This window comes from Sinohyriopsis cumingii, chromosome 14, assembly GCF_028554795.1.
Source record: "Sinohyriopsis cumingii isolate HCF-2022 chromosome 14, ASM2855479v2, whole genome shotgun sequence".
In the NCBI taxonomy this organism is placed as follows: domain Eukaryota; kingdom Metazoa; phylum Mollusca; class Bivalvia; order Unionida; family Unionidae; genus Sinohyriopsis; species Sinohyriopsis cumingii.
The window spans coordinates 47,701,791-47,715,175 of record NC_142974.1 but is presented as its reverse complement, the minus strand read 5'-3'; the positions used below and the strand labels follow the sequence as shown (position 1 = coordinate 47,715,175).

The window sequence follows — 13,385 nt, the reverse complement described above, 5'->3', positions numbered from 1 at the left end:
GCTGCCCCAGCAAATTCACCAGGATTATCTTTTCGTTTCATAATGACACGACAGCTGAGGTCGTGGCCAATGGATAGTACTCAGAACACTGTTGTCTCCCGACCGGAATAACGCAGGATTGTGTGTTCCCACCAGTGGGTTCAACCCCTTCTTCACCCAAGTAATACTCCATGCAGCGAAGGACCTAAACAATGGAGTCTACATCTAGTGTCCCATTGATGGATCCATGTTTGACTTACGTCGGCTGTCTGCAAGAACAAAGACACTGGACAGACTTTCTTGAAGCTCTGTTTGCAGGTGACTGTGCACCTATGACATACAAGCACAACTAACTACAGATTATTGTGAATAAGTTTTATGTGGCATCCAAGCTGTTTGGTCTGACAATAACCTAGATAAAGCAGAGGTACTCCTTCAACCAACTCCTTTCATGAGCCCACCACAACCCACCGTCAAGATCGAGGGGAGATAGCTAAAGAACGTGAAATGCTTTACATACCTTGGAAGCACGATATCTTCAGATGGGTCGCTGGACAATGAAGTTACATCCAGGATCCGGAAATCAGGCCAAACCCTAGAAAGACTTACTGTCAGAGTCTTGTAGCAAAATGACATTCGGATGCCCACCACGATAAAGGTCTATAAACCTGTTGTCCTCACCACCTCGCTATATGGCTGTGAAACCTGGACTGTATACCGCAGGCATGTGAAGGCTCGGGCAATTTCACATGCGCTTACTACGGTCAATAATGCACATAAGATGGCAAGACAGGGTGTACAGCTCAGATGACCTCAACAGGGACTGTCTTCCTAGCATTGAGGCATTGCTACTTAAAGCCCAGTTCAAATGGTCTGGCCATGTCATTCAGAGGGAGAACACCAGAATACCGAGACAGCTCTTTTATGATGAGCTCAAACAAAGAACGCGGAAACGAGGGCGCTCCAGAAAAAGGTACAAAGACAGCCTTACGTGTAACCTGAAATGGTGCGAAATCCAACCCAGCGAGCTGAAAGAGTCGGCCAAGGAAATGTCTACATCGCAGGCTCATGACAAAGGCTGTTGGAGTAGTGGAGGATAACTGCCGTCAAGGACTCACAACTATGAGAGAAAACGGCACATCACAGCATCCCAGACAATCACGTATAAATCACATGCCCAACCTGTAACATCCGGTGTGCTTCCTGCATTGGACACAGGCACCTTCCGCAGCACAAAAAGCACAGCTTTCGTCATCATCGGTCGTAATGGACAACTGCTGATGCATACTAACTGAAATCATTGCTGTTTGAACATTTTATGGCAAAGTTTCATGGAATTAACAAAATATATAATACATATAAATCTTGTTTAATCCACAGAGAAAGGTCAAAAAAAGAAAAATGTGTGGATTACATCTTGGTGGATTATACCTTGTTTTTCTGAGGTGTCATTTCACAAAATAATACAAAATGATAACATTATGCCAGATTGCATTATCTTTCAGTAATGCAAGCAAATATTTTCCACTTTATTCTTGTCAAACAAATGTCATTCATTATTTATACTTAAAAGGACTAAACATATTGCTAGTGTAATTCTTTTATCTTGGAAAAAATATAAGGATATAAGGGCATTGGAGAAACCTCCTGTTTTCAAGTTTGTTCCACATTTTATATTACTAAGGGTATAATATGAATACATAACATTGAACACTAATACTAATAATGATAGTAATAGTAGTAGTAGTAGTATTAATAATATTAATAATAAACAATAAACACGGATGGTGAATACAAATTGACTTCAAATATTAAAACCGTATGAATGGAAAGTTTTTTATATAAAAACAATCAAACAAGACTCCACGCGTTGCCCCTTTATTTAGTGAACAGCCCCTTCTTAATACTTTGATCATTGACTGTTGTAAAAGTATCACTGTATTAAGGTTAACCATGCTGAGGTATGCTACTAGGCTGTGTTCCAAAGCTGGATAATATAATTGAGCCAACATCTATTAACGATGACAAAAACAACATTTTTTGTTGTTCTTATTAACCAACCAAAGTTACAAATCGGCAAACGAAATAGCAAGTATAATACTACAATGTACTTTAATTATTGAAATCCTTGACCAAAACAGCATTTTAATTGTGGTAGCCATAAATTCAGAGGCTGTATAGCGACGGAGCACTAAATATGTCATTTTCTTACAGTAATGTAACCTCATCACATACATTCAAATGCCATCTGAATGGATTGGTGTATTTTATATTATTTGTAATATACAACTGACACTGAACATCAGCTGTAGCAATGAATCATATAACTTCATACTATATAACAGACTTGTTATTGCTCTCCAACGATGTTTTTGACATGTCTGAAACATGTCAATGTCTGCGTTTTAAAAACATGCAGGCAATTTGAGAATTCAGATATGGCACGTTATCTAATGTAAATCAAATGGGTTTCAATTGGACAATTTTAGTACGATACATAAATAAAAGAAATAGCTAAGACAACGTATTCATATGTTATCTTCCTAAAGAGGAAAATACCAGATACAATTAAAAAATACTTAATTACAATAGCATTAATCGAAAGTGCTTTGATAAAATTGGATTAAGACATAAATGTGTCTATTTTAGCATGTCATATTTTATAGCAGGACCAATGTTAGATAAAAAGCAACATTAAGTATAAACATTATAGATCAATATCAATAAAAGTGAAAAGTATAAACAATATATATCATAATACATTTTACCAACAATGGGCCCATACAAAAAGCAAAAAAATCAGGGCTAGAGGGTATGATGATCGCTAGTCTAAAAAATATCTCGGATTATTAGCTACATTTATAACATGTGCAAAAATATGACTTTTTCTAAAATCTGCAATATGATGGAATATAAATATCTGTTTAACGTAGGAAAAGACACAAATCCTATATTGTCTCTAAGATATGTTTTCTGTTTAATAAGTTAAGAAATGCATACAAATCAAATTAAACCTTCAAAGTCTTCATGTATAAAATGTGTTGTTTGATATGGTGTCTCTCACAAACTGATAAAGTAGAAATGTTCTGTACAGAAATATAAACGAATGCTATGGCTAATATTATAATGTTATATATCTTGGTAAGCGGGACTCTACGCAGATTGCATCTGAAAACATAAGAAGACATCAATATATTTCCAGACGTCAGTGGTTCTCGAAGCACTATGATGAAACTGTTGGGCAGACGTTTTATCTCCAATACATTTACTTAAAAGAATGTTTTAACTGTGTTACTATTTGATGAGAAATATAATTGTCCCATGTCGAACTGGAAAACACGATCATACACTCATACAAATGTGACAATGAGACATTCCGCAACAGTGTCCCACAATGTCACTCATAACAGCGTGTGAAAGATATATTCTCCATCAATGATATACAAGAGAAATAACAGTCATATGTCAGAAAAGAATGTCTTCCATTATGTGAAATACGCATCCATCTATGAATCCTCTCATCAGTGTGAATAGTGTACTCGCACAGATGTGTCTTTCACATAAGTACAAATCAGAGACAATAATGTAATGGTATTAGAGTATTTAGAACCATCAAAGAAAACAGAAAGGACCAAACCAACGAGTATACTTTTAAAACAGTAAACATTAACTATTCAAGTTTTCTTTATTGAACTGTTTCATTGTAACATATTTAATTTTAAAGTTTCAATGCATCTACAAAATATATGTCATTAATATTCTGTACTGGACGTGTAATGCTAATAGGATATCCTTGTGACAATTCTTTTAATTCTGGGTCATATATAAACAGTCAACATATGCAATACAGCAATGAATGTACAACATTGTACCTCAACCACAGAAAATCTTGCCAATGAAAGGCAGGAACAAAATTGTAAACTAATGTTAAAATGACATTCACATCAGAAAACTGTCTGCACATATCTCACTTTCCCGTGATGCGGAAATGATTAAAATAGCTGATTGATAAGAACTGAACATCGATCGCCTAGTAATACTACAGCTCCGGGGCAGGAGGCGAACGCACCAGCTCAGTTAAAATATAACTCTTCTTCCAGATATGTCTAATGAGAGCACACAAAATGTCACAATAAGCATAAGCAGAAGAAAAAGTTGGAAAATATCCCTTAACCATTCTCATATCCCAACGGGTCACTGAAAGGTTGAAAGTCTTTTTTCTAGGATTGATAATCACGTTATATGTCTGGTAGATGAAGAGCGTTACATCGCAATAATATGAACCCAATTTTGTGCCAGGCATTAGTGTCACACTGCTAAGGATTTGTCACACGCTGTTGTTGATATATACAATGTATCTGCATTCATACATGATTCTGGAATGAACTGCATATTTGTTTTACGGTGATCAACATCACTGCGTATTTCCCCTCGCAATAAAAACATTCGTATAGTTTAACTATCCCGTTGAAGACAATGTGATTAGAACAACAGCCGGATTATAGATGAATGTGAAGAAACTAAATATAGTATCAATTCTAATTGGCATACACGACAACGCTATACAATTTATGGCATAAAACCTGGAAAAAGAGAACAAATCACGGATTCTTCTCTCTTTTTGTACCGGGGATCTGGGGCCGTTAATTAAAACATCCACCGACAAATTATCAGTAAGATTTGATTTAGAAATCTCTTTATCAATGGGTCCCTGCCCCTTTCGCATTAAGGGTAGCCCCGATTTCCATCATGGGAGTTACACTAATGGCAATAGCAAATGCTCGTCTAGTGCATCTAGACCACAATCTGCTCCTATGGTGCATCGGTGGAGATAGCTCATAAGGTAGCAGATGTTCTCATTGAGATTCTGGAAAAGTCGAAACTATAACTGTCTTGTGCGACCATTGAAGCCTCATCATGAAAGAAAGATGATATGAATGACCTTGATATTGCGGGGGTACTAACTGATTTTGGTTTCGAGGTAGGCCAGCACAAATGCAAATGAAACAATAATTTTAGCAACCTGCGAGTGTCACCGACTGTCTGAGATAATGATTCCTGGAGCAACGACAGAATGCACAGGCCGGCATCTTACCACTACGAGACTCAAATCGATGAGTGATGAAGAGATATCGAATATCATGCCATATGCTAAAATGTGGGTCATAATTACCACTTCGCTGGAGTTGTCGCTGCTTCCAATATACACTTTATTCCCACGGACGACCGCAAGAACATTTCGAGAATTAAAAACTTGACCCGCTAATCTAGGCCTCTTCGACAGGCATCAACAGCTAGCTGCCACGTCTTCAAGTACGTCCCAGTATTAGTGCCAATTGCAGCTAGTATGATAACATACAAAACGTGTTAATGAATGCCATGGTCAAGACATAATAAACGATGAGCACAACAGCATACACGAATACGGAACTGAGAACGGTACTGGAGTCGCGATCGTCACCGGTATTTTCTCAGAAAGTGGGGGGGGTGCTAAGGTTTAAAACCCAAGTTTGAGATGCTGCATCTATAAGACAACTGCGATTATGAAATGACCGGACTCGTACATCCGTGAATCCGCGTGTTGCAGTCAAAGGTAAGCAGATAACCTTTCAGAACATATCCAAGAGTTTTTATATAAAACATAAGCCTTACAGGTGATAAACACAGTTTCTTGAACACCATAAGCTATAATCTTTGGATTGTTGACCTACCACAGAACAGTTCTCACTCGCGATGTGGATGGGTATATAAGTTTCAAAAGCTTACTAGAATGAGACTGATAGACCACGGCCGAATAGAATTCCTGATGCAGAAAACGCCACCAGCGTCACAACGCAATGTCTTCATTCAGTGCAGAACAATTAAAGTACCATGAGGCAGACGGTATTCTGTAAAGTTTAATTAGTAATGTCCAGTATCTGAAAAGTCTGACGCTATGGGCGTTTTCTACAGTGTGACCATTTATAATGGCATTTTTGGATTTTATTTTGGAAACATTTTAGTTTTGTATTTAAGCTGGTCTGTTCACCATCCCATGTGATAACGTTTCCTATGACTTCCAGTAAATGGCATTTACCGATATGACCCAGTGCAATATGCATCGGCAAACCTGGGTGCACACTGTTTGCTTTTGGATGTACATTTTGTACTCTTAAATATGTTAAATGTTTCCCAATGATAAGACCTTCAATATAATCGTTCATTAAATGTTGGATCCTTTCTCGGTGTTTAAACATATTTTCAAACGGGTAAAGGGCTGGTCAATCAAATAACACTTAAAATGTGTGTCAGTTCATTTTATTGCATTATTCTTAAGTAATATTATTGACCAAAAAGTGTCACTGCTTTAAGAAAGAGTGACATAGAGTACCAGGTCACTAACTGTCTAAAGAATAATAAGTTAATGCGTATTTAAGAGTTCATCAAAATGAAAACTGAAGTTCAAATATTTTCATATCAAATAAACACATATACATATATGTTGATGTTTTTTTCAGTATGACGCAATTATTGATGTCACGTTTGTTTTTTGTACCATAAAGCCATTAAGGCATTTATTATTAGTTCCTGTTAGGCTGCTAGTCACTTTAGATTTCTGATATATACTTTTCAGTGACTTATCATTTTCAGAGCGTACGAGTATAAACTTAAACATGAATATCAAATTTAAATTATTAACTTCAAATAGATTTTGCTTAAAAATGGTAACAAGGATAACATTTTTTATGGCCCGAGTATTGAATGTTATCGGTATAAAAAATATGTCTTGCGATATTTCAGTTCTCCATTGCAAGCGGTACTTGTTTAATTACAGTAACAAGAATATGTGTGAAAGACAAAGTAAAAGATCAAAATATGTCTACAAAATGAATTTTTTTTTGGATTGGCCTTAAAATCTAATCTTATCGTTTATGTCAATGCAAAATAAGGTCTGCAAATTATATTACTTTGTATACCTTTATTAAATTTTGGGTCATCCTGCGAAGCGAACGATCTTTTCAGTAAATTAAGTCAAATTCCTCAAAGTTCATAAGAAGGCAAAGCAATGATATATTTCATCAATCGCCAAGCCTTTATGAAAACGCGATCAAAAACTCAATTTCATACACTTTACATTTAACAAACTGATTGTCATATTAGATACAGATTTCAATTATGTACAGATCTGATGAACATATTTCAATTCAAGTATTTATATAGGTTCAGTTTTTCGTTAGATACATCTGATATTTATGCATATTTAATAAACAAGACTACACTCACTTATTTCTATGGTTTCAGCATGTAGACGTAATTGATACTTGATTCTAACGAAGCTAATAAAATATCGTTTTTTTTTTGTCTTCTCTGATGACGTTGTTTGATACAGTTGAGTAATTTATGCAAACTTTGATAAAATAAAGCCTGATTTCAGGGCTTCCTGCTGTGAGCATCCACCCGTCTTTAAGACCAAACTGCAAGAGCAAAGATCAATTTTATATTATTGAACCTTCAAGAGCGACAGCGTGCATGAAACCAGTGGTCATAATTTGAATGAAAATATGTGTTGGAAACTGCAATGAATGTCCATATCATGAAATCCAATACAAACAGTACTGGTCTTTAGTTAATATTGTTTGATTATCATCACTGAGAAGAGTTTGCAATGGAATGCCGTTTTCAATAAATCTAGATGAAAACCCCAAAAGACAATGCAAGAACTTTCATCTAGCTAGTGATTTCGTAAACTCTACAGGTAGCATCATATGCTACCTACTATTGCCCAAACTGATGTTCACGGATCATAATTATCTAATGAACATATAAAATGATCAGTACACACACAAAAGTAAATAGAACACTAATCTCTGCTGCGGTGCCAAAGATCAATATCATGCTGAACATTACAAATACTTGATCATCATGTTGGTGGTGACAAAATCGTGGAAATTCAAGACACTCATTTGTACAGGCTCAGGCAGTGATAATCTCTCGTAATTTGGTATTTATAATGAGTAATCTTATAGCAGGTGTCTGTACTAAATTGTACTTGTATTTATATCTCTTGTTTTAAACTCTTTATCAGATGGAAGAATTAAGATAACTAGACACATGAATACTAACCTTGGTATAAATAGACCTGTTACATTTTCTCAATATTCCATATCCATAGTCAGATCGGAGAAATTTAGACCTGAAAAATAGTTGGATGGTGGTGTCAATCCAGCAACAAACAACAACAGAAACACTATTAAAAATTAAAATAATAATAATAATAATAATAATAATAATAATAATAATAATAATAATAATATCGGAAGAAGAAGAAGAAGATGATGCTGATGGTTTGTTGCTTTTAGGAAAGAAACACTATTTGGTGCCCAGGCAAACAGAGCAAAGTGTCTTGCCCACAGACACACCTGGGCAGCTGACCCAGGCTGATCCGATGACAGGATTCGAACAAGTAAACATTTCGTCGAGAGTCCAACAAGCAATATACAGAGCCACTGTGACTCCAAATAATTATGGAGATGACGATAATGATCAAGAAGAGAGAGTGATTAGGAGTCAGGATGAGGATGATAAAGATGAGTACAAAAATGACTACAAAAGTAACCAACATGACTTAGATGTTTTGTTTATTCACTTTATGCTTATTATTAAAGTCACATTTCAGGCTAAGATAATTCAAGAATATATATATATATATATATATATATATATATATATATATATATATATATATATATATATATATATATATATATATATATATATATATATATATATATATATATATATATATATATATATATATATTCGGCGAGAGTGAGAGAGTATGGTTACTTCTTTGAATTCAAAATTGGAAGCAGTTATGTGCAATGTGCAATGTAACATTCTTTCACACTTTAATAGTAAGCCATGATCGGTAGAAACAGTAAAGAACTTAGCTGTATCTTGGACGGTTGCTAATTATGAGGAAACGTTAATGATCTAATCATGATACTGACAGATGGACAATTAATAAAGAATACTGGTTATGTCCAGGAATATGAGCATTAACGTGCAAAGTCTTAATTTTAAAGGTAATATTCAGACATTGAAGCAAAAAAGGACCAATTACCCAAGAACTTACCCGTAGTCTGCTCTATCCAGCCCGCATGAGGGTAGGAAAGTTGGTAAATATCTGGGAATCCTTCTTTGAAGCAGCTATCGGAACCCCAGCTTAATGTTCCCAACAACTCAAATCGACCATACCTGTTACGGCAGATCAATGGACCTCCAGAGTCCCCCTGTAATCCACATTTTTTACATTGAAAATATATCCGAGTTCGTACAGTTCAATGCAGACGGAACAAATTCCTCCAACATTTCAAACGTAAAACAAAACGTTAAATATTGTTAAAACTGCAGAAACATATAAGTAGGTTATTAACAAAACACATGCCTACCTATTTAAAATTGATGTTCAAGTTGTTTTGCTTTACAGAAACTAATATGTTTTGTGTCAAGAGAATCAAGAATAAAAGGTTAAAAGCATGGTCTGAATATCTAGTCATTTATACATTTGAACAAAATAATTTTCTTTCTGTACCTCAAGTGGGTCTTTACATAATAGTACTAATACATTCTTTTTCAAGCAGTCCAAACCGTAGAAGCAAAAACATGCAAACATTTCTAACGTGACCTGAAAATCGAAAGGTTTGTGTCAAAATATGTTAAATAAAGTGAATTAATGTAACGGTTTGAAAATGTAGTTAAATCATCATCAAATGCTTAAAAATAGTGTTGGGTGATTTTTGTGCAGTAGTGCTAGCAACCTACTTAGACTTAATGGACAGCCCAGAGAGATAACTTCGAAAAGGTAGTGGCCTACCACCATTGTATTTCTTAAGTTTATTGTGTTATTGATATGCTATTAATAGGTTGAGAGACAAGTCAGTTGAATCTAATCCGAAACATTGTCTTATTTCCTTATTTTGCAACTTCCAAATACAGAACATGAATTCACTAATGTATGCCTGGTACCATGTTTCGTAAGTCCGTATTAGGTGACTTTTGTATAATAATGCTGACAAAGGTATTTAAAAATGTCTAATAATGCTATTAAGGGTGGGATAAAATGTATATGTCAAATGAATAAAAGCCTCACCAAACTTGACTACCAAATTTCATTGTAATATGTCATTTCGTTTCGCGTAATTGCATCAGGGAGCAAACCCTGTACAGGAAGACGGGATGTATTCGAGGCATATGTTATTGCTTGTTTGACAATAGAAACAAACAATGCTGTCTAGGGCACTGGGAAAGAGTGACGTGAAGGTTTAAAATGGGCACGACTATGTGTAGCCAGAAACATCAGCAGTATGTATTATTAATGAAACAATGTATCATAGAAACTTTTATTTTGTATTCGTCAAATACATTACTCGATGAAGCTACGCCTGTAGAATAGAAGGAATTTGCATCCTGCCCTTCTGACTCTACGTGACTCTGTGCATGTACTCATTTCATACGCTTCTTTTAAAATCAGCGCATGTTTTACTCCATGAAATAATGTCCTGAATTAATAGTACAATCCGCGTACAGAGCTAAGCGGAAGAAATGTGTGTATCTGAGTATCAGCACCTGCGACTGTGGTGTTCAGTCTTAATACAACAAAACCTGTATTATATTTTTACCTTCATAATTAATTAAGAATAGTAAGAGTACCCGCAGTGACCATTCCATATCATCGTATGTGTATCGATAGTCAGTAGCACCTAGAGAACAATATATAATGTTAGCATCATCATCGTCTACTTCAGCTGTTGGCACAGCCGGCTCAGCATGAGCAGATCCAGTTATAAACTTTTTGCTGGCTGCATTCCTGTCCCCGTGTCTTTCAACCAGAACATGTTGGTGGCCGCGCTCCTGCTACAATCATCACTACATATCATCAAATTTGCATTGTACTAACAATAGGCAGGTTCTGAATACTCTCAACAGTATGATTGTTTAGTTTGTACATAACCTATAAAACAAGCTCCAGCTGTCGTTGATCACAGTAGCTTGAGTACTAACTGTTTATGAAGCTGGAGTAGTAGAGATTAAACAGCAACACTAAGATAAAGAAGCCTTCTCCGACACCAATAGACGTCCTATTTTCGTGACTAAAAATATCGAGTATTACTTTCATTAAGATTCTGATGGTCCTTGTCCCCGTGTACTCATATGTACTCATATTCTCCTGTGGACTCATCAATAGTATCCTCCTGAGAAGGTCTAAGGTAATCAGGCGCGCACTAAAACAGCATGATATTATATATTTTGGTTATACAGAACTACGAGAGAACATATAGTTCTCTGCCAATCATCATATTTAACAATGCTGCTCTGTTATTAAAAATGGAAGTAGGTTTATGGCTGGCAAGGTTACTGAGTATATCTTGTTCAAACTGTAAATGAATACGCTTGGCTGTTTTGTCAAAGCCTTAATGGATTCGGTGGATGGGACTATTTACTTAATATCCTCATGGATATCAGCTTGTGTCATGATAACAGGACGACTTTTTACAGTGCTTTTGAATTTATATGCGATCTTGTCCCCAGCAGCTTTTACTGCCAATCATGCCGTGCTGACAGAAACATACATTGTTGCCTTAAACTCTATTGGACTGACTTTCTTTTCTAGTCCTGGCAGGCATGTCCGATGTAATGTTTGAGAACAAAGTCGAACCTACCTATAGTCATTTGCGCTGTATCTTGCTTGGTTGCATGTCTGATTCAGTCCGGTTACATTATTTTATTAGGCCAATGAATAATGATTAACATGTGTTCTGTTATGCTTATGACTGCATCTACAGGTCTACATATATTTCTAAGTTGCAAGTTAAAAGTAACTCGTTCGTTATTAAAATCTACCCTACTTCAAAACTGATCGGTTTTTGGCACATTGACTTCTAAGATAATCATAGCATTGTTTATAGCATAGTTAATCAAAGGAGACGGCCTTACTGACAATAAATTGCCTAGTGGCTGGTTGGGGGAAAAACATGCTGTAGATCGTATTGAGGGAAATGTCACGACTGTCATATGAACCTTGAGCAATAAAACAGTTTACATCGGTAATGTCCACTACACTCTAGCTATCATTGATTTCGTCGCGCAAATGATTCCTGACTCAAACCATCGGCAAATAGTTATAATGCTATGTTCAACTGTAAAATCGACACGGTATTCACCAGCCAGTATGATCCTGTTCTTTATGGACGAATGATGTAATATTCCTAACAGTATGACTGTTTGCTGTTATCATTTCCTAAATTTCTTTGGCTAGGTCTTTGATGGTATATTGTTATATGCTCATGGTATCAGTGTCAAAGCAAAGTGAATGTCATTGTTGTTGCAATACTGAAACACTTCACATTGTGAAAGACGTACCGTCTTACAGGAGAGATCAAAGCTATATATTTTAGGCTATTCATCAAGCCCAAGCGAGTTAGAGTATCCGACAGTAAATCGATCAATCGCACTTTGGAGTCAAGCACTAGAGATGATCTGATCAATTACATGATGTTAAATCAATTAGTTCTGCAAAGCAACCTTAATTTACAAATCATTGTAAAGCACTTGGTGATCTGTTGTATACAGGGAAAAAAAGCTGTCAAATGGTCAAGAATTTTTACGCCCTCATCCTCAATCATCCCGATAATTCCGGCTTATTTGCTGGCTTTTGGAGAATATTCTCCAGCGTTTCTATGAGCTCATAATATGTGTCATTTAGATAATTATATTCTAACAGTGGTTTGCCTATTCTGCGCTTGATGTTTGCCTTAGATTATGGTTAATATGATGCTTAAGATTGTTCACATCCTTATATTGTTGCTGTTGTGTTCCCTCTTCAATTCATTGGCTTCCAACAACGCCTTTCAGGTCGTCTGTTATAACAAAAATCGGACCTTCTGGGTCTTCTGTTGTATCCTCAAAATCATCTTCTTATTCATTATCATCCTAATTTCATCTTTCTCTATATCAGATGAATAATCGTATCAGCTTCTTGTATCATCTTTTACCGCTTTCCAACCATTGTACAGTTGTGTTAAGAACGCAATAATTGTTTTTCACTAACTGTTTTTTTCATTGAGCTAATGGCTTTTTATTGTTTTTATCATATGATGTGGCCGCGTTGCCAGTTTCAATTGTCACTGGATTGGGCATAGGTTAAACAATATCTCCCTGGAGCTCATGCTCATCTATTTGTGTTTGCGAAAAACGCGTTCTCGCAGCTTTTCACAGTGTCCAAGAATGGATTCTCGCCGTTGATAAGCACCTTAAATTTGTTCCAGAAAATCTGCTCGAGCTTAAGTAATTATGCAGCAAATAACCAACGGGTAGATATAATGAAACCAGTCCTTGGCTTCCATAACATCAGCAAGCAAATGTCA

At 35.9% G+C, this 13,385-nt stretch overlaps 1 protein-coding gene across 6 annotated transcripts in view; it reads right to left on the bottom strand.

The window, feature by feature from the left end:
• Window positions 1-13,385, bottom strand: part of LOC149783716 (enteropeptidase-like) — a 220,011-nt gene that overhangs the window by 129,382 nt on the left and 77,244 nt on the right. For 2 of the 6 annotated variants that reach the window (XM_089931969.1, XM_089931970.1), the window contains exons 18-20: window positions 9,095-9,251; window positions 8,083-8,152; window positions 1,564-3,147 (exon numbers count right to left, since the gene is read on the bottom strand). In XM_089931969.1, the coding sequence (XP_089788095.1) occupies window positions 8,112-8,152; window positions 9,095-9,251 (198 nt within the window). In that variant the 3' untranslated portion in view covers window positions 1,564-3,147; window positions 8,083-8,111. Of the gene's footprint in view, window positions 1-1,563; window positions 3,148-5,152; window positions 5,322-6,260; window positions 7,434-8,082; window positions 8,153-9,094; window positions 9,252-13,385 lie in introns of those variants that run through there. The other 4 variants (XR_016413660.1, XM_089931971.1, XM_089931972.1 and 1 more) reach the window with 4 other exon arrangements.